Source organism: Ursus americanus, chromosome 32 (genome assembly GCF_024610735.1).
Source record: "Ursus americanus isolate L20-20 chromosome 32, mUrsAme1.1.p, whole genome shotgun sequence".
In the NCBI taxonomy this organism is placed as follows: domain Eukaryota; kingdom Metazoa; phylum Chordata; class Mammalia; order Carnivora; family Ursidae; genus Ursus; species Ursus americanus.
The window spans coordinates 5403671-5426415 of record NC_142158.1 but is presented as its reverse complement, the minus strand read 5'-3'; the positions used below and the strand labels follow the sequence as shown (position 1 = coordinate 5426415).

The following is a 22745-nucleotide window of genomic DNA, read 5'->3' as shown; positions in this document are numbered from 1 at the left end:
TTTAACCTGCCTATGTCTTGCCAAGAAACCATTTTTTAAAAAAGCAAACTCAATCTGCTAAATAATTTGAGTGTTTTTAGCTCAGATGATAGCTACACTAGCCAAGTGAAACATTATAAAAACAGTTTATTTGAAATTCTACAAGTTACTTAAAAAAATGTCATATTTTATGAAGCAGATTTCTTGGTTTGCAGTAACTTAGCAAAAATGTGTTTTAGAAATTGAGAAATCGGGTCTTACGATCTTATTTCATTTTTATGACATTTAAAATAATCTGTTTGAATCTATGTTTAAATTTAAATGGTGGTTATTAACTTTTTTTTTTAGTTAAAATGCAGAGCAGATATTAAATCAGAGAAACCCTGATAGCAGCTACAACTAGATGAATAAACTATTGTTCTGGGTAGTTTTTTCCCAGCTTGTAGTATCATGGATATCATTTATGTTTGCTCATCTGAACATGTTTTTAAGGCTTCCTGTCTATATATTGGAAATCTGTTCCCATTCCTCAGTTTTAATCATAAGGTTGTTCTCCAGCAGGGAACCTATATTAGGAATGACTTTATATTAAGTCCTGACATATATATTGAGTTGTTTTCTTTTCTGAAATGAGTTAGTATTTGAAGTCACAAGAATCTTTTTGAAATTATAAAATTTTAAAATATTAAGTTAGTGTATTAACCTAGAGTGATATCAAAATACCTACCATCTATAACACTAAAACTGTTTAGTTTATTAACTAAAACTTTTTCCATCATTTAAAAAATACATAGACTGATTTATGTATGCATAAACATTATTTGAGCAAATATTCATTGAGGTATTTCACAGTGCTTCTCTTGAAGATGGAGAGGAGTTCCAGGGGTGCTGTCAATCTCTTAAATTGTTTACATTTTTCAAAACAAAATGGATTTCCAGGAAAGATATCAAAGACATTCTCATTTTGAAAAAATAATTTTGAATTATGAATGCATTTAAAAATGTGGAAATGTCATTATACATTTAAAAAAATCAACAGAAAACCTAGTCCTGAGGAATCCTTTAAATTGCTATTAGAAAGACAGAATTCCGGGGGCACCTAGGTTGCTCATTCAGTTAAGCTGCTGTTGGTTCAGGTCATGGTCCCTGTGCCCTGGGATCGAGCCCCACATTGGGCTCCCTGTTTAGTGGAGAGCCTGCTTCTTCGTCTCCTTCTGCCCATCCCTCCCCCACTCCCCTGCTCGTGCTCCTGCTCTCTCTCTCTCAAATAAATAAATAAAATCTTAAAAAAAAAAAAAAGCAGAATTCCATACATGTATAAATAATGGCTGTTTTAGGGAAATCTCTAAAATTCATTATTTCAATAAATGCATCTCTAAAAGGTGGTTGTTTTTATTATTCTATGGTTAATGTAACATTCTTACTAAATAGTGCTTTAAGTTGTAACAAAAAATGACTTGAATCCCTTCCTAAATTTTTTCAACCAAATTTGGCATTAGTTGAGGTGTTCCTGGTATCTGAAAAAAAAAAATTGTAATTGCCAAACTTGACTGCTGAGCAATATAAAAAGTTAAATAATGAGAAAAGAAAGTGTGAAGTGTCTGAGTCTTTGCCACACACATTTTGGTTTATTTTTTCCAAAAATATTTATGAGGTTGTTCTGTTTTACGCAAATGGAAAATACAAAGAAAATAAGTTAGTAGAGGAACTGGCAGTTTGTCCACGTGGTGATATATTGGTGTTCTGTCTGGGGTCACATCTTCCTCACTATAATCTTTCAGTGCCTCCCTGTTTGGTTACTGCCTAAATTATAATAATTTACTTGATATCAGGGCCTGAGATTCCAGGCATGAGTTGACGTTTTGTGAGTGCTGGCTTACTATAAGAGCAGAATGTAGTCTAGTGACAGTATCATTAGGGAAACACTAAGGCAGCATGAACTTGCATTATAGAATACAGATATAAAAAATGAAATAGTTATCCAGTAAGGCCCAAGAACATTAGCTAGATTTGCCAGACTCCAGGCTATACTTGAAATATGTACTATATATACCATATATAATTTAAACACTAGGAAAAGTAAGTGCAGATTATTTTTAGGAAGATAGATAATATGTTTTTAGGGAGTGATAGATACACTTAGTATACATTAGAATTTTATATCAATAACTTAGATTTCTAATAATAGCAATAATTTCCTTTCTAAAACCTATGAAAGCAATTTAAGATTCTCATAGTCTGAGTAATTTGGAATGCCTACATATAATCATTATGGTCATTATTTTTTAATTCCATTGATGTTTGAAGAAACTTAAATATAATTTAAAGAAGTCTTAAATATTAGAGAAAAAGGATTAGACAAAAATCAGTAGAGACAGTATATTTGCAAGTTTAACAGTGGGTATATTCGATAGTAGAAATAACTATTGAACAGGAAATGTTATTTCCAGATTTATTTTTCACTTCATGGAAAAAGCCTGGTAGTACTGACGGAAGAATTGTCTTTTTATGTTATAGACATGTCTAAGATCTTATCTTTGTTCTTTTATTTTCAGGTTTGACAATTTGTGGACATAATTGCCTTCTGACAGCAGAATGGATGTCGGCAAGTAAAATAGTATGTCGAGTGGGACAAGCTAAAAATGATAAAGGAGACATTATTGTCACAACCAAGTCAGGTGGCAAAGGAACCTCAACAGTGTCTTTCAAGCTCCTCAAACCTGAAAAAATAGGTATCATCTTACTTCTTATTTTTAAAGAGGAAAATGAAAATGGGTTTTGTCTTTCAAAATCTAAAACTGGTAGATTTGTATAAAACTTACCTACTCTCACATCTCATTAACTTATTAGATTATGTTTATTTTGACAGGAATGAGATATTGGTTAAAATTTACATTACTTCTGGCAGTTTGCTGAGGTAACAGTGGAACCTAAGGAGGATGATCATGAGAGAACTATCATCCTAAATTCTTTATAAAATTTATTTCTTTAACGTTGTGCTTTGCCAATTTTAGTTCCTTGCTCTTGAACGCAGTAATTGCATTTCTTTCTATTATGCAGTTGAGATTTGAGGTAAAATATCCTCCTCATTTGGCCAAATTAGCAATAGTAATATCTAAATAATGTCCTTGTTTCCTTCATTTTCTCCATCCTTTGAGGCCAGGACAAAATGTTGCCTGGCCAAAATGTGCTTTTAGCCCACCAAGCAAGAAATAAGCACTTTCTTTTGTATACTGTAGCACTTGAAGTGTTACTTTCTGTGCACTTAACACTTGCTTCCTCATGTTAGGGGGAGTTAAGAACTTGGCCCGAGGAGCCAGACTCTGAATACTAATCTGGGCTCTCGCACTACAAATTGTGAAACTTCAGTGCTAGTTTTTTTTGTGGGTAAAAGTGGAACAGCAATATTACCTACCTACCTACCTTGTAGGATTAAACGAGTTAGAGCATGCATGTAAAGTGCTTAGTATAGACCCTTACACAAAGTTAATGTCACATTCCTCTCTTTGGTCCTGTACTGTCTCGTACATGGTTAGTACTTGATAAATATTTGTATAATATAGTAATATCACAGGCATAATTAAGCCCAGGTCATACTTCTCTCTTATATTGAAAAGTAAATAATTTTGCAAATTGTTTTTGTTTTCTTAGAGTGTAGAGCCTTTCTACATCGCTATCTTCCTTCAATTCCTAGATTTTTTTTTCCATAAATAAAAATTAGGTAAGGATTTAAGGAGAATACAAAATGGAATCTTGTGTGTGTGTGTGTGTGTGTATGCAGACACACACATGTATTTTATATATTTATATATATTTTAAAATATATTTATATATTTTATATATAGTATTTTATATATATATATATGCAGACACACACACATATATATGTCTATGCATATGTATGTACATATATAATATCCCTGTTTTTGTTTACTCATTTTTATTTAACGTCTTCAAAAATGAAAATTAAAGCAAGAACTTGTTACCAGTTTTCTGGAGGAACTTAAAACATTTTGGCAGAATCCAGCAATGCCTTATGTCATATTTATACAGTAGATAAAGACAACTTATTTGAACAGTTTAATTTTATTCTAAAGCATCCTGCCCAGGACCTAGCACAGTATAAACTCAATAAAGGCTTATCGAGCCTAATTTAGGAGTATCTAGACTTGAGTATAACCTCTAACAAAACCTCTTGTTGCATGCTGGCAGAACTGTGGGTGCTGATAGAATTTGTGGGTTCAAAAAAGGTCATATAACTAGAAGTTGCCTGGGATCAAATACCTTCCTTCATGAAGTCTTCACAGGCCCCAGCGGCTCCTCTGCTGATTGGCCCTTTGCCCATTTTCTGTTTCAACCCAAGTTTAGAGGTAGTAAGCATTTGAGTCCTATGCCAAAGTGAGTGACAAAGAACTCAGTCACATAAAAGAGGGTTGCCATTTTCAGAGATTATGTTTTGTTCACAGGGTTTACCCTTTTTCCCTGAATGTCCTAATCATTTCCATTATACAAGCCATGCATTTCTTGGAAAGTATTTGACTGTTTTCTTTATATAAGAAAATGTTGGATATTTTTTGAATTAACCAAATTAATTTTACTATTTATTGTTTGTAAAATACATTCGTTTTAGCAGAAATTTTTCTTAGAGGCTTAGTGTGCCTTCTCTGTTGACTAATGTATAGTGAAACCATAAGCCAGGCAGGAGGTGTTATATTTATCTTTTTATAGATTCTTAGTGTTTTTCATCAAGCCACCAGCTGTTAAAAAAAAAAATGACGAAAAACCAGAGCTTTTGTGCTCTCAGATTTCTTAAAAATTACCTTAGCATGCATTTTATATTAGGTCTTCAAAAAGGGAAACAATTGGGAAAGGCTTAGTGTGTATCTCATTAAGGACGTGCTCCTCACTTGATAGGTCTTTTGGATCAGTCTGCTGTGTGGGTTGATGAAATGAATTATTATGATATGCGTACTGACAGGAATAAAGGAATTCCCCCCTTGTCTCTGCGTCCTGCTAATCCACTCGGCATTGAGATTGAAAAGTGAGTACCATCTTGCCTTCAGTTTTCTTTATTGCTGAAAACTTTTATATACTTAGAGTAAAGAAAGTGAAACTCCAGAAACATCCAGGGAAGCACAGTTGAAGACATTTCTATTGTTGGGATACAAGTGTTATTTCTGAAACCTAGTCAGCCTTGCTGCCTTGTGAATGTTCCAATTAGTTAAAAATTTTGGCAAAAACGACTTAACTCTTTAGTTTTTTTGTTGTTGTTGTTTTGTTTTTTTTTTAAAGATTTTATTTATTTATGTGACAGAGAGACAGCCAGCAAGAGAGGGAACACAGCAGGGGGAGTGGGAGAGGAAGAATCAGGCTCCCAGCGGAGGAGCCTGATGTGGGGCTCGATCCCAGAACGCCGGGATCACGCCCTGAGCCGAAGGCAGACGCTTAACGACTGCGCTACCCAGGCGCCCAGCTCTTTAGTTTTTTGAGTTTACGTTTTGTGAAGAAGAGAAGTATCTTGAAGTTTGTAATAACTAATACTTTTAATGATATGAGAATTAATTCATTATCCAGGGCTGGTGAGTTCAGATGGTACTTGAAATCAAAAAAATTTTCCATGTGCATGATGTTTTGGGGAAATATTTTAGAATGATTAGGCCCACTGTAGTCTTTTATTTTGTTTACAACTCCTGCCTATAATTTTACTTGATCTAGACTTACTCTCTTGGAATTGTGGCAGGTAAATGAGAGTTTTCAGGATGTAAACAAATCTGTAATTTTCTATTCTTAATTTCTGGGATAGTGTTTTAGCAACTTTTATAATTAGTACCTTTATCCTTACATCTTACTTAATCAATTCATCTAACATCTTAATCATGTCTAATTTATTTTCTAGCCTTGGTGATTCTGCTTATAGAGTTATATACTTAGTGTTGCTCTGTAAACACTTACTGAAGGTGACAAATTCGTTCTGTTAACACTTTAACTGTAGTTTTATTTTAAGTTTTTCTAGGAATGGGGAAAATTCTCTACTAATCTTTATATATTTAACCTTTAAGCCTACACTTGAAGACCATTGGTAATTCAAATAGCAAGCTTCTTTTTCACCTAGTGGGGTTTTACCTCTGGCTAAGAGGAAGGGAGCAAGTGTTTGTCTTGGGAATTCACCATGTGTTGAAAAAATCCTGGGGCTTAGCAGCTTTTAGTGAGCTTGGACTGTCCTAGGTCACATCTTTGAAGCTCTTTGGCAGTATGGGTCATTCTGGAGCTGTTTTGAGGATTTCAGTGCTCTATAAATTAGGAGTTTGAGAATCAAGAAAGTGCAGAAAAGAATGGTATTTGCTAGCTACTTAGTTGAGCACAGTTTCAAGCATGAATAGACTTTGCAGTTGATATGAAGCCTTTTAACAGCCTGCTTCAGTACTCTTGAAAGCCAGCTTCTTTCTAAGGCCTACCACAAAATCAGTGTAGAACAGGAGGTCCTTTTTGATTGTTCTTTCATAGGGAAAATACAGTTTTATATATGGGCACAGGGAGTATAGGAATATTGTATGAATTTTGTATGAGCTTTAGACAAAGCTGTCAAAGTTAGGATTAAATTGAATGTTTACTGTCATAAAATGGATTTTCTTAATTTTCAGTTTGGTGTATAAGCCACCCCCTATTTGACTTCTTTACCTTCTCAGGTCCTTCTACCTTTTAATTGTCTTTATTATTTCCATTTTTGCTGCTACCCAGAAAAGGGGTAGGCTTGAACTCTCTCTAATAGCACTTTTTCTTAATATGTGTCAGGATTATTCTTAGGGAACATTGGTAACAGCAGCCAGGAACAATAGCACTAAAAGCTTGGCTCTCAGAAGTTTTCTTTTTTTCTTCTCTGAGAGGTAGTCTAACTTAGTCTAGAGCCAAACTCAGTTTGAGCCATAGCTCTCCAGCTTACTAGTAGTAGGACTTCGAGCAAGTTGCTTAACTACTCTTTGCTTCCGTTTCCTCAGGTGCCACATGCAGTACCTGTGTCAAGGGTGTTTGTGAGGATTCAGTGAGTGAATGCTTTAGAGGAGTGTAGCTCATAGCAAGTGCTTGATAAATGTTAGTCATTATTACAGTGATGCTTTGCTCTTCTTGCATAATATACTGTTCATGCTCTGCTCAGTCACTTAGGAAGAGACTCTCTTTCTAATAACTGTTAAGATTTCAGGGTAACAACTTGTTTTAAAATCTTAAAATAGGGGCGCCTGGGTGGCTCAGTCGTTAAGTGTCTGCCTTCGGCTCAGGGCGTGATCCCAGAGTCCTGGGATCGTTCCCCACATCAGGCTCCTCCACTGGGAGCCTGCTTCTTCCTCTCCCACTCCCCCGGCTTGTGTTCCCTCTCTCGCTGGCTGTCTCTCTCCCTGTCAAATAAATAAATAAAATCTTAAAAAAAAAAAACTTAAAATAGTATTATGTACATTCATTTAAGAAGTGCTTAAATGGCTATAAAGTTAACAGTAGTATTTCTGTCATGTTACTTAAGTTTCAAATAATAATTTGCTCAGCCATGGGATAAAGAGTAGTCTTTTAAAAAGGTAAAATCATAGCTCTCATAGAAATATGAAATGAACACATGTTAAGAGCTTTTATTTAATTCATTAGTTAATAGGAAAACCAGTAAAATGTTAAAAGCAGTTCAGAGGAAATTCCAGAGGGTAGACATAATGGGCAGTGAGAAATGCTGAAAGATGTAGGCTGGCCACATCTACTGCATGGTAATTAGTCGCATCTTCACCTGCCAGGTATTTCTGTGGCCAAGGATCTCTGGTCACCATCAGCCCTCCACAAATTAACCTTCTGTTTCTACAACTGAGTTGCAAAATAGGGACAGAGAAAGGCGCAGGTCCCTATAGAATCAGAAAACACTGGGAAGGCCCTCCAGACTGTGCGAAGACATCCAGTAGTCCTTTTGCACATTTGAAGTCTTGAAATTTTTTCAGTAAAAGAGAGACAGACTAGAGATACTAGAAAGCAAGAAAATGAAAGGTGAAAGTAGGTAGAATTATAGAAAACAAGAGAAGAGAATGTTTTTGGCCAGAAAGCTTTTCCAGGTTCCTTTTTATTTTCTAAAGATACTGTCAGGAAAACAGCATTTATTTTACTGGATTCTCTGACCTCAGATAGAGAAACCTTATTTTAGAAAAAGAGAAAAGGAAAGGAAGAGCAGATGTTAAAATATTGATGTGGGTTTTATTTCCCTGACTCTATTTATTTTATTTTATTATTTTATTTTTATTTTTATTTTTTTAAGTAGGCTCCACACCCAGCTCGGGGCTTGAACTCACAACACTGAGATCAGGATCGCGTGCTCTACCGACTGAGTCAGCCAGGCGCCCTTCTGACTCAGATTTTTTGAATAAAAGCTTTGCTCTCTGTAGGGAATGGTGTACATTCAGGTTAGAATCCCTAAGAGTATTTCCTTACTGGTTTTTATTTCTGTATATTAATGTCATTTGGGGGTTTCTTTTATTTAAAAGGTTGGGAGAGGATCTAATTTTAATTTTTTAAAATATTGTCATTAGAGAAGGAATAGTAGGGTTTTAATTTTACTTGTTTGTTGAAACATATTAACTGAGAAGGTTTGAAGAATTATGATTGCTTATATAAAATACTGCGGTCCTGATGAATTATCATTAAAATTGTGATGTCACTTTGGAAGATGAATCAGCTGCTGGTAATTGCATTGTGAATGTTTATGAAATTCTCTTCAGCTGACAGTCAAAATGTACAATATAGGAACAGTGAGAGGTCCTGTAGTGTTGTGGCCAGTTCATCTGAATAAGAAAAAGCAAGTAAGAGTAGAAGAATGTAGTTTTCTTGTTGCTTTTTGGTGTGAGTCAGAGTTTAATAAACAATTTATTGGTGTGCCCCACATGCATACTGTTGTCTTTCAGTTACAGTTTTAACAACTGGCATTTATTAGCCTTCTTCGACTGCTTAAGTCCTTCATATTCCTAAATTTTTCACTGATGTTGTGCACACATGGTGCCTTGATGCTTATAAAAATGTTACTAATTGCTTGGAAAAAGACAGACTTCACTTTGAACTGAGACTAGGATTTAGTTATAAAAAGTCTGTATTTCTGATTTATACTGATTGTCACAGATGTATATGTTTTTTGCGTAGCTTAAATTGTAATAGAGACAAACCATTTAAATTGAAAGAGAAGGTAAAACAGGTTCATGCTAAGTAAAAGCTGTCACTGGGTTATATTCCTTTTTTTTCTTTTAGAGAGTGAGGGAGAGAGAGAGAAAGCATGTGTGCACACGCATGCATGCACGGGTGGTGGGGAGAGGCAGGAGAAGAGGGAGAGAGAGAATCTCAAGCAGGCTCCATGCTTAATTAGCATGGAGCCCGAAGGGGGCCCAGTGTCACAACCCTGAGATCATGACCTGAGCCAGGATCAAGAGTCAGACGCTTAGCAGACTGACAGCCAGGCGCCCTGCTAGGTTATATTTCTTAAAAGAAATATTTGTCTAACTTGAGAATATTAAGTTTTGTTTTTGGAGATTGTACATATATGGGAATGAGGACATAAAAATAGAGCTTTGCCCTTGTTTTTATATGATCTACATTTGTGAAATAATTACATAGGAATGCCTGTCTAGTTATTTGATGTACCACTAATACCTGTTTTATTTCTACATGGATTTTATGGGCAATGCACATCTGATTTTCTTCTCATCAGTTTGGTTTTTCAGTAGAAAGGAAAGGTGACCAATTTTCCCACTACATTTAGAAACCAGGGACAGGTGGCAAAATGATTCTCAGTATGAGTGTAGAAGAGAAGGGTTTTGGATAAATTTGCCTTTTAGAAATGTTATAAAAACAGGTTTGTGGGCTGTGATACAGTACCTAAGTCCAGAACCTGTCAGACCCTCCCCCCTCTGAAAAAAAAAAGAAGGAAAGAAAGACACAACCAAAAGCAAGCTCATAATATTTAATACAAAGGGTGAAAACAATGTTGCTAAAAATTGGAAGCTAAAAGAATTGAGTATAATATTACAAACACTCAAAAGAACTATATAAGCCCACTTTTACTGTATTAGCCTCCCCACCTTTCATCTTCCCATCTGCTAAATCAAGAAAGCATGTTCTCTTCAATACAGTAACACAACTATACCCAGCCTTACTCTGTGGGGTAGTTAGAATTTTTCTCCAAATGATTTTTGTTTTGCTCATTCACAGGTCATTACCGAAGATTGTTCTCATACTTGAAAACAAATTCTGATATGTTAGAAACATTCCCGTTAGCTTTATATCTGACCACTCAACTCACGTACCTGGGTCTCCCCATGGTATGGGCTAAACCTTTCCAGAAGATTTAAATCTGAGCTTACACTGCCATCTAATGGAAAGCATATATTTTAGGGGCGGCAAGAGTTGTCAGCTACTGAAATTGTGTTTTGATTTCTTTTTTTTTTTTAATGTTTTTTTATTATGTTATGTTAGTTACCATACAGTACATCCCTGGTTTTTGATGTAAAGTTCGGTGATTCATTAGTTGCGTATATTCTGATTTCTTAAAGAAGACATTTCAGGAGTGTACACAGTAGAGTATGTGTTGCTTTCACTCTCTGACTCCATGGTAGTATATTTAAAGTATGGATTTAGTTTAAATTACTCAGAATGTACCTTGCTTTTACTGAACTTGTTAAGCCATCACTTTAGTCGGTGGGTTACAGCCTAAATTCCAGTTACTGTGAACAAACATTTCAGTTTTAACTCGACTTTGTCAGCACCATTGACACAGTGCTTCTTCCTTTGCTAATACTGTTATTAGGACCATTAGCAATTCTCTGCATTGTAAATCAGCTCTCCCTTCACTGTCCTTAAATTTCTATCTTTCTAGATGTGTAGTTGTGGTTTCATTTTATACCTAAGAGTCACTGGTTCTTTATTTGACAATAGAAGTACCAGGTTCAAGTCTTGACTATTTACATGGAACCTCTCTGAGGCTGTTTCCTCACCGTAATGTGGGAATATATAACTCACTATGTCGTTATGACAATCAAATGAAATGATACTTAGGAAAGTAGTCTGTGAAATATAAAGACCTAAGTATTAAGAATAGAAATAACAGCAAATAACATTCTTGAGCATTTATTATGTGTTAAAAACTGCTAAGCCTTCTACATGCATTATTTATTTTAATCCCCAGAACATTCCTGAGAGGAATATATGATCCTAATGTCCAGTAACTGGGAACTTAGAGGATTAAATAGCTTCCCAAAGGTTATACAGACAAATCTTTAGCAAGCTTCCGAGATTGAACCCAGAGCCCGTGCTCTTAACCACTACTTATTATTATTGCTTCCCAATTATATAATGCAGTGAGTCATCTCTGCTTTTGCAGTTATGTTCCCTGTAGAGCTTCATTGTTTCTAGGCATTGTCATTCATTGTGTTTTTTTTTCCAGATCTTCTGTTTCACATTCATTTTGAGGTGTTTGTGTAAAAGATTAGTATATTTAAGTATATATTTTGGTATAGAATACTGACTCAGGATGCCTTCAGCTCTAAGTAACAGAAAATGAAAATTAATTTAAACTTTAAAAATGTATTTATTTTCTCATAATATACAAAGTCCAAAGGTGGTGGACTTCATTTTTGGTTGAGTCAATGACGTAGTAATGTCACTAAGGTGTAAGGAACCTTGGTTCTCTGTTCTGCTGCACTTAGCATAACACTGATTTTCTTCGTAATTGCAAATTGGCTAAAGCAATTTCTGGTATTGAAGCAATAACAACGCATAATAAGGAATAACATAAAAATCGAATATTGAAGCAATAATAACACATAATAAGGAATAAAATAAAAATTGAATATTGAAGCAATAATACACAATAACTAATAAACCTCAATAATGTCTAGATGCAAAAAGACACTATCTCTTCTTGATTCTCCTTCTTAAAAGTATGGAGACCTTGCCCAGAAATGCTCCAGTAGATCTTTCCTCAGACATCACAGGTCAAAACAAGATCACTCAATAGATATAGCAAAACAAATATGACAAGCATGATTTGCTTAGGATAATTGATATTTACTCAAGAAAGGTACAGTTGTGCTATTGTGTGGGTTTGTTTGGTTTGAGGGTGGAGAATGAATGTTGGATTACTAGCCAAAAGTGGACTTAATTGTGTGATTTCAGGCAAATTATTTTACCGTTCTCTTAGAATTTTGTCACTTTTAAAAAAAGATTATTTGAGAGAGAGAGAGAGCACGTGTGTGCATGTGTGGGGGGGGACAGAGGGAGCGAATCTTCAAGCAGATTCCCTACTGAGCAGGGATCCCTACCCAGGGTCTTTATCCTACAACCCATGAGATCACAACCTGAGCCAAAACAAAGAGCTGGGAACTCAACCGACTGAGCCACTCAGGAACCCCAAATTTTGTCATCTTTAATATAATTTCTGTCTTATTCTTGTAACTCTGATTCTCAGTATAGGTCTCAATACTCTTCTTCTGATTTAAATTTATATAGTAAGATTGGTAAAAGAGTTTTAATGTCTTTAGTAGGAAATCACTGTAAAGTAAAACTCAGTCTTAGGGGTGAATATGAAGAGATATGAGGAGATAGTATTTTGACCAAGAGATCCAATACTTTCCAAACTCCACTCGACTCATTTAGGTGCCTAAAGGAGCTATATGTATAAGAAATAATAGTACATGGGAAATGAGATACTGGTAGGTGGATTAATGCTTCAAATCTCAGCCTACTAGAGCTCTCTGGTAGAAGGACATGGCCTATCCCAAATGTCTGACGTGGCTCCTCACCACTCACACTAATGCCAAAGCTCAATTTCAAGTTCTTCTGCCCTTTCTTCCTCTCACCCTTTCCCTGCCAGTGCATGGTGAGCCCATGATTGAAGAGATGAAGGCGCAAAGCCTGTGGAGGCCTGGCCTTGCCCATGTGCTTCTCTTTATCACAAGGAGACTCCACTATTAGTAATGTGGCCAGACCCATTTCTGCTCCTTCTTGAGGAGGAGGGAGATGGGGAGGGGCTCCTGGGGTAGGAGAGTCTCCTAACAGCTCATCTCCTAGAGCCTTACCAGACATCAGGTCTTTATCTTGTGATAAGACAGTTCTGTTTATATTTATAAAAATAACAGTTTGGTACATTGTTAATGAGATGTTTCTAAAGTGTAAGAATCAGGTGAATTTTAAGTTTGGGAAGTTTAGATAGCTATATATTTGCATTGTATCACCAGTTTAAGCATTTTTACTGTTTAGGATATGACCTTTTCATATATGCTATGTATATCCAGGGTTTTTTTGTTTTGTTTTGTTTTGTCTTGTTTTGTTTTGTGTGTGTGTGTTTTACATATTTTCAGCTTTCTTGAGGCATAATTGACAGATAAATTTGTAAGATACTTAACGTGTACATCTTGGTGATTTGATAAATGGATACATTGTGAAAGGATTCCTACCATCTGGTTAACTAACACGTCTAACACCTCCAATACCTCACATATTTCTTTTCTTTTCTTTTCTCTTCTCTGTCTGTCTGTCTTTCATTTGTGAGGGCATTTAAGTTCTACTCTTTTAGCAAATTACGATGATATAATACTGTGTTACCAACTATAGTCATTATGTTTTACATTTGGTCCTTCAAGACCTTATTCATCTTATGGCTGAAAGTTTGTACCCTTTTACCAACTTCTTATTTCCTCCACCCTCTAGGTCCTTCAGCCATTTTTCTGCTCTCTGTTGCTATGAGTTTGACTTTTTAAAAATATTTTACACATTTTTGCAAATCTGATAAAGGGTTTATATTCCTTATATCTGATAAAGGGCTAATGTAAATTTGCAAATAATTTACGTTATTTGCTGAATAGATGTTTTCCAAAAAGATACATAAATGGCCAACAGGCATATGAAAAGGCAAGGCCACTAATCATTAGGAAAATGCAAATCAGAACCACAGTGAGATATCATCTCACAGCTGTGTTAGAATGACAATTATCAAAGTCAAGAGATAATAGATGTTGGTGAGGATATGGAGAAAAGGGAACCCTGGTGCACTGTCGAGAGGAATATAAACTGGTGTAGCCATTATGGAAAACACTATGGAGATCCTCAAAAAGTTGAAAATAGAACTACTATATGATTCAGCATTTCTATTTCTGGGTATATATCCAAAGGAAATGAAAATAGGATATTGAGATATTTGCACTCCCGTGTTCATTGCAGCTTTATTCACAATAGCTAAGGTGTGGAAACAGCCTAACTGTTCATTAATGGATGAATGAAGAAGATATATATATGTATAATGGAATATTATTCAAGCATGAGAAAGAAGGATATCTTGTCAATTTGCAACAACATGGATGTACCTTGATTTCATTATATCACACAGAGAAAGACAAATACAGTTTGGTTTTTTTAAAATAAATATGTTGAGCATGATTTAACTATTAAACCCATGGGGGCTGTGTAGTCTCAGCCATTTCACCAACACATACAACTGCTGTATTTGGTTTTGTGTCTACATTTTGCCCTTGTTTCTTTTACTTGCTATTATTGTATCATAGATCCTCTTCTGATACTGTTAATCCCTCTTCCTACTTCTGCTCCAATTATGGGTAGGGAACCACCCAACTGTAATAAAACTACAGGGCTTGAGTGGAGGATAAAGCAGCTCAGTTTGGCTTTTCAGAGTCTCTTTTTGCTGCTTTTTTGTCAGCTGTATCTTTAATCTGTGAGTTTGGAACTGATCCTTGATCGAAGAGGATATCCTTGATCGAAGAGGATTTCACATAGTTGAATAAGTCATCAAGACTGTTAGTGGTAGGGATTTAGTTGATATCAGATGATTCTGTAGTGCTTTTTGATTTTGTTAAGATAATTTAACTTTCTGAACAAGCGAAGTGTTAGGACCACATAGAATCCCAGTTTAAGTATCGAATATATGTAAAGTTGACAAAAAAGTGGTAGGTATTTCTCCATGCACTTTCCCCTCACACCACTGACAGACTCCCACTAATTCATCTTGCTGTTCTTTCCAGCTTAGACACATGATCCTTGACATAGCATTCTAGACAGACATTGCCCATCAATTAAGGTAGAACTATGGGGTATGGCCTATGCATATCAGAAGGAAATGTGTCTAGTTACTTAGCAAGGGCTCAGGCCTTTCCACTCAGTCATTATATTCCCCAAAAGTTCTAACTTGGAGGCATGATATCCAAATAAATAAAATGAGAATATAAAGGTGACAGGATTTTATTACTAAGTAAAATCAAACCAGCAAGAAGAATCCAAACCAAGATAAACTTCTAAAAATGCAGAGTTCTCCAGCTACCTCTCAGAGATCCTGTCTGGTAAAAATGACCATTAAGGTTATGGGACACACACACACCAAGAATATTCAGACTGTAGTCTTTTAACTTTTGAAGCCAGTGAGGAATGATGTGCGATTGACTTGGTCTCTGAGTTACTAATACTGAGGTGATGCTGCTGGATGTCCATGACTCTCTTAAAGTCTCATTTTTACCTTGTCTATTACTGCAGTGCTAAGCAGGGCTTTCTTTCACCCTAATTAAAAAAAAGAAAACATCATAGTGAGAAAGGTAAGCGATAGGAAATAAGGGTCTCTCTATCTCGACTGAGGTGCTAACACAATAGATGTTAGATTCTAGATTAAACTGCAGGGTTTACAGAGGAAGTTATAGCTGCTTTTGTTGTTTGCATCCCTTGCCCTTTTAGGGAGTATGAAGCAATGAAGGGAGCCCGGAGTAAAGGGAGAGGGTTTGTGAGATTCTTTGGTGAAAGCTGTGCTAGGCTGTGAGGGAGAGGTATGGTGAGTGTGTACTCTTCTTCACTCCTAACTGGTGAGTGTGGCTTCCATGGAGCCACCGGGTGAAAGTGTTCCTTGCATTTGTGAAACAGAGACCCTGGCACCTGAGAGCACTCGAATGGTGCACATGGGCAGGAAAGGTGTCTGCCCTGGGAAGGGTGTTTCCTGGGACCAGATGAGCACCTCACTGGAGAGAGCAGGCTCCAGGCAGTTTTAAGTTGTATGTAAGGTGACAAAGAGCTCCATTAGAGTCCAGAGAGTATTTTTGAAAAGATGGAGCATTGATCTTGGACCACACTGCTTAGTTTCTTTTTTATTTTTATTTTTTTATTGTTATATTTCTTTCTTTTTTTTTCTTTTTCTTCATTTTTTTAAAAATTTAAATTCAAGTTAGTTAACATATAGTGTAATATTGGTTTCAGGAGTAAAATTTAGTAATTCATCACTTACATGTAATACCCAGTGTTGATCACAAGTGCCCTCCTTAGTGCCCATCACCCATTTAGCCCATCCCCCACCCAGCTCCCCTCTAGCAACCCTCAGTTTGTTCTCTATAGTTAAGAGTCTTTTATGGTTTGCCTCCCTCTCTGTTTTTATATTATTTTATTTTTCCTTCCCTTCCTCTATGTTCATCTGTTTTGTTTCTTAAATTTCACATAGAAGTGAAATCATGTGGCATTTGTCTTTCTCGGACTTATTTTGCTTAGCATAACATTCTCTAGCTCCATCCATGTCATTGCAAATGGTAAGATTCCATTCTTTTTGATGATTAATAATCCATTGTGTATATATACCACATCTTCTTTATCCATTCCTCAGCAGATGGGTATTTGGGCTCTCTCTATAGTTTGGCTACTCTTGATAATGCTGCTATAAACATTGGGATGTGTGTGCCCCTTCTTATCAGCATTTTCGTATCCTTTGGGTAGATACCTAGTAGTGTAGTTTCCGCATCATAGGTAATTCTGTTTTTAACTTTTTGAGGATCCTCCATACTGTTTACTAGAGAGGCTGCTCCAGTTTGCATTCCCACCAACCTCACTGCTTAATTTCTGAATTGAGACTGTGTTTGTAGTAATGTGACATCAACTCTCTCTGAGATGAGAGTGAGTAGAAGTCATTGGACCTGTCCACATTTTCTTCCAGGGTGGTAATAATCCCCACTCCCCCAACCTTATCCCAAATACACTGGGCTATAAAACAGTGCTGTGTCTTGTCCATACCCCATGAGTTTGACTTATCCAATGTATGGGACTGGGGAGCACATTTCAGTCAGAGGAGACAACAAGATCAGAGGAATGAAGTAAAAATTAACATGATGTGTGCAGGAAAGTATAATCCCTTTGAAGTTGCTGAAGTTTTAGTGTTAAGGATTACAGTAGCGGGAATGAGTCCTGAGAGATAAGCAGGTTCGAATCATGGAGAGACTTGACTATAGAACTTGGACTTCATCCTGCACAGATGAAGAGATAGGGATTTGGTGAGGGCTGCTAGCTCATAAGCCTGTAACAGGGTTTGCCCATGTTACTTTTGCTGTTAGACACAGCTGTCTAACTTCCAGCATGGAGCCTGAACTGTAGTAGTAGTTAGTTATTGTTTGAACAAATAAATAAAGGAAATGATCCACAAGTTGGTCATAAAAATGTAGGCAAGAAAGTGAGCTGCTGGTAAGGTATTGCCTGTTATAAGCTTTTCTTAAAATTATTCTAGATATAGACATGTAAATATGAGTATTTTATAGTTAGCTCTAATTTTTATCAGTAGGCATTAGTATTTTTAAAACAACTTTCACATAAGTCTTTAACAAAAACCATTTTAACAAACTAATGTTCTTAAATTTCAATGTATCCAAATTTTTATTTTTATCCACCGAATAGAGAATGATTGCATATTTGGATAGATATCATAAACTTTAAACTCTATATTGATGTAATTTCTGTATTTTAATTTCTTATGTATACGAAGTTTATATGATAACTCAGCTGCGGTGTAGGAAATGTATTTTGTTTACACATGTAAACATAGACCCCAGAATGTATTATGTATAATCGTAATGGTTTGTAGTCATGCTTATCCTAGGTGCTCCCGGATGTCCGCTGCATTATCGTAGTAACAGCACTTCAAGTATATCTTAAACCTTTTTTCTCCCTTAGAAGTAAATTTCCCCAGAAGGACTTAGAAATGCTGTTTCCTGGAATGAGTGCTGATTTTACAAGTGAGAATTTTTCAGCTGCTTGGTACCTGATAGAGAACCACTCAACTACCAGGTCAGTGGATGTTGGACTACTGACTGTGCCTGGTTCCATGTGGATGTACTTCACAGGATTATATAATAATGTGGGGTTTAGGTCTGTCTCTGCCACCTAGGAGTCCTTTGACTTTGGGCGAGATCATGAATATCTCAGAGTGTCCTTTCCCTTATTTATGAAATGGTATTCTCAGTTAGCAGATTCTTATTTCCTGCTATCTTATTGTTTCTATAGGATTCATATTTGTACAACACATTAAAACTTTGTGGAGTCTCAGCTTGGTACCTGAACTGATGTGTCTAAACATGACCTCTCTCTTTCCAAATAATAGAACTTTCAAGTCCTGGTGTAAATTAGCAACATACTTCCTTCCCTAGAACAAAGGAAGATGAATTGATTTGTCATTTTGCATAAATTTGCCTTAAAATTAGCTAAAAAATAGTCAAGGTCATATATCCTGCTCCCTTTTGTCTGCTAATTACATTTTACTACACACTCTACAAGAGCATGTTTGTAACTTTTTTGCAAAACTGATTTAAACAATTACGTTTAGTAACAGTGTTTGAATAAGTGAATGGTTTATTGCTTAAAATTTACATTCTTGAAAAGTCAACTTGTTAAAATATACCTTAGGAGAAATTTTTCCTTCACCAGTTAGAATGAAAACCATTAGAAAACACGAAGAAGAGTTGGTATATATAAAGAGAGAAAGAGAAAGAGAGAGAAAATCCTGATAAATTTTTAAGATTTATTTATTTATTTTTAGAGAGAGAGACAACTCGCGGGCACACACGTGTGTGTGTGTGTGTGTGTCTGTGTGTGTGTGTGTGTGTGTGCGCGCATGTGTGGGGGTGGGGGTGGGGCAGAGGGAGAGGAAGAGAGAGAGAATCTTAAGCAGACTCCCCACTGAGCGTGGAGCCCAAGACAGGGTTCTGTCTCACAACCCTGAGATCTTGACCTGAGCCAAAATCAAGAGTTGGACACTTAAGTGACTGAGCCACCCAGGTGCCCCAGTCCTGATAAATTTTTAAAATAAATGTCAAATCTTTTCCTTGCAGAAGATTTTCTAATTTTACATTATGGATGTGCTTTTTCTATTACTGTAAGTCAGAATTGATCTCTAGTTTCTGTATAGGGCTATCGTGGCACTGAAGAATATATTCAAAGTTTTATAGCCAGATTTTCTTAGCCTAGCTGGAAATAAAACTTCTGAAATATAGAGCCTACCTATTTTTCTCTGCTTGATATGTAGAGATGAAGTATTTTGGTCTTTTTAATTCTTTACATTGTGAGTTGACCCCCAAGTTGTTTCTTTTTTTAAAAAAAGATTTTATTTATTTGAGAGAGAGTGAGTGAGAGAGAGCAGGAGCAAGGGGAGGGGTAGAGGAAGAGGGAGAAGTAGACTCCCCGCTGAGCAGGGAGCCTGACCTGGGGCTCAATCCCGGGACTCCAGGATCATGACCTGAGCCGAAGGCAGACGCTTAACTGACTGAGACACCCAAGCGCCCCTTGACCCCCAAGTTTTTCTGTAATTTCACTGTTTATGACAGAGGACTGGATATTGATGTGGTGAATAATGGTATGCTTAATTTATATACAGAATACAGAAATGAACTTCCAGAGAAGTTCTGCCTTACATAACTTCATAACCACTGCATTGATCTAGGTCTGCCCATCAGGGAGTTGATAGTCAGAACTCCTTACCTTGCATATCAACATATGATATATATTGCTTATAGAAATACCCACATGTATATTTACTTCTTAGGGGTCTGACATATTTGGAATGATCGTATGAAGACTACAAATCTGTTCTATAGTTGCTGTAATTTTCATTCGTAATAAATAAAAGGTTTAGATGTAGGTAAGAATTCGAAAGCTTTTGTTTTCATCTGGTTACATATTATATCAATCTGTGTCTTTCTTAACTTAGGCTTCAGTATTTTACATTTAATGCATTATCTTAATTCTTTCTTGCTTTTTAGGAGTCTCAAACTTTTGGTTTCTTAATTTCATTTCAGTTTTGAACAGCTCAAAATGGCAGTTACCAACCTGAAGAGACAGGCTAACAAGAAAAGTGAAGGCAGCCTGGCGTATGTGAAAGGAGGTCTTAGTACTTTCTTTGAAGCCCAGGATGCCCTCTCAGGTAAGGTGACCCTCACAGCCATCTGCTGAGGCTTCCCAGCGGAAACCTGACACTGCGCTTGCAGAGTGTTTACAGGGTGTGACATTCAGTCTGTATTTATACAAGTAGAGATCTAAAATGTGCCATAAATATTTGTTGCAGACCAGGCTGGAATCTCTTTGAAGGCTTGGTACTTTAAATATTTGTCTCTGAAGCTTTTGTTGACCCACTGTACATATGTGAAATAGGAGACTATGCCTCTCCATGATGCCCAATCTCCAGGGCTGATAAGAAACTAAATCCCAATAGGTAATAATCTAGAATTTTAAAAATCCTTTTATAGCCATCAGTATCTTACACATGTGACTAGTTCTGTATATGTGTTCGGTTTGGAAAGGACTGATGATAATGTGTCATTCTTTTTAGGTATTATCCATGGGCCTCATATACAGTAGTTAAATGTCCACCATCCATGTTGTCATCTTTATATGGGAAAGAAATTATATTAAATAGATATAGCGTAGCTTTAGACATTTCAGGGAAAGATGTTGGGTATTTTTTTTTATCCCCCTAAAATCACCTTTAATTAATAGAAATTAAATTAATGTTTAGTAAAAAGTAAAATATATTAGTAAAAGCCTGATTCTTTTTAAAAACAGAGATACCTATAACCAAGTACCTATATGTAAGTACCTGTAACTTTAAGTATAGACTAAGAGGCCACACTTTCTTCACTTCAATAAGACTTATTATTATTTTTTTAATTAATTTGTATCCTCAAAGTATAGACATCCTTTTATTGTTTTTTTAAAACCCCTCTCCTCCTGGGGCAAACAAGCATGGTTGACTTCTGTCAAGTTCAATGTGCACCTGATAGAGCTTTTTCTTGCCAGTAGAAGTTAAGTTTTTGAAGGAGTAAAATGTGAATGTCTAGGAGGGAACAAAAAAATTAGGTAATTTTCTTTGATAAACACTATGTGCTCTATATTTTTTGAAGGGATGCTTTTCTTTCTTTTTTGTGCTTATTGGTGTCCTAAGTTATCAGTGTTAATAGAAACCTGAGCATATATGAAAAGAGGTTAGCATTATCAAGTAGAATTAAGTTATTAATTCCCTAGTAGCTATGCAAATGATAATTGGCCATATGTGATTAGCATTTCTCAGAAGTTAACTGTAATTAAAATTATTTCACTTAACAGAAATGTATGTTTGCCTTTTTTCTCCGTTCTTTTTTTAACATATGTATTTGTATGCACATGCATATTTATTTATGGTTTTAGTTTTATAAATGGCTTCAATCTTGGCAGATTTCAAGAAGTTTTATTTGGTGCATTAAATTTATATATTCTCATTTAACTATCACATTTGTCCTAGAAGTATATTGGTAACTTAATGTTTAACAGAGATCATTCTGACCAGCTGCTTAATTACATGAGCAGGTGACTCTATGGCATATAGAAAGTGATTTTAATAATAAATTTAAAAAGTTTAGACACACATCTCATTTGATGTAAATGAAATGTATATTACAAAAAATAGTAAATAAATAATAAGCCGAGACTACTTGTAATCCCGTTGTAGAGTTAATGACATTAACATTTTGATGTATTTCCTTTTTGTCTTTTTGTTAGCTTATATGAGTACATATTTCAAAATTGGAGTTATAGTGTGTATACAGTTGTGTATGCTAGAAACCTCCTTTATTCTTTAGAGTGCTCCTCTGGGCAATTATTTTAATATACTATAGCATTTGATTTATTAGTAGTTCCTCAGAGATTTTTCTGCCTATTGTCTTAAGCAAAATTGATCTATAGTTTTTTTAAAATGCTTTTTTGGTCGGGTTTTGGTGTTCACGTTCCATAGAAGCACATGGATCTGTATGTGTGTATATATATGTAGGTACTGTGTGATGGGTTATGTAGGTTAGGAATTACAGGTTGGAAATCTGAAAAAGCTAATTTGTTGAAAGAACTAATAAATTATTTGCTCAGGTAATTTGTTTTACTTTTCTGTTATGAAAAAATTTCAAACATGTTAAAAGTAGAATAGTACAGTCATGCCTATATAACTGTCAGCTAGAATAAGTTACTAATATCTTTTCATACTTGCTTCATTAATGCTTTTGGAGAATGGTTGGTTTGTGTGTTACTTATCTCAAGCAGTGAGTCTAAAGCAGCATGACATTTCCCTCCTACGTACTAAAGTATGATTCCCCCAAATAAGGACCTTGACCTACATCACCAGAATGCCATTATCACAACCAAAAAAGTTTCAGTAATTCTTCAATATGATCTAATTCCCGTTCCATATTCAAATTTCCCCCAGTTACCCTCCTACTTTCTTAGTTGTTGGTTTGTCCAAATCAAGATTCAGATTAGGTCCAGGCCTTTCTTTTTTTCTTTCTTTTTTTTTTTTTTAAGTCTCTTAAGCCTCTTTTAAACTAGAACAATCCACTTACCTTTGCTGCCTTGGCTTTTTTTTTTTTTTCCTCCCATGCAACTGATTTGTTGAAGAGATGAAGCTCTTTGTCCTATAGGATATCCCATACTCTGAATTTGACTGA

At 35.7% G+C, this 22745-nt stretch overlaps 1 protein-coding gene across 7 annotated transcripts in view; it reads left to right on the top strand.

Moving 5' to 3' along the window:
• Window positions 1–22745, top strand: part of EXOC2 (exocyst complex component 2) — a 252177-nt gene that overhangs the window by 58253 nt on the left and 171179 nt on the right. For 5 of the 7 annotated variants that reach the window (XM_087858228.1, XM_087858230.1, XM_045800593.2 and 2 more), the window contains 4 exons: window positions 2535–2711; window positions 4894–5020; window positions 17962–18075; window positions 20079–20203. In XM_087858228.1, coding sequence (XP_087714354.1) covers window positions 2535–2711; window positions 4894–5020; window positions 17962–18075; window positions 20079–20203 — 543 coding nt within the window. Of the gene's footprint in view, window positions 1–2534; window positions 2712–4893; window positions 5021–17961; window positions 18076–20078; window positions 20204–22745 lie in introns of those variants that run through there. The other 2 variants (XM_087858229.1, XM_045800597.2) reach the window with 2 other exon arrangements.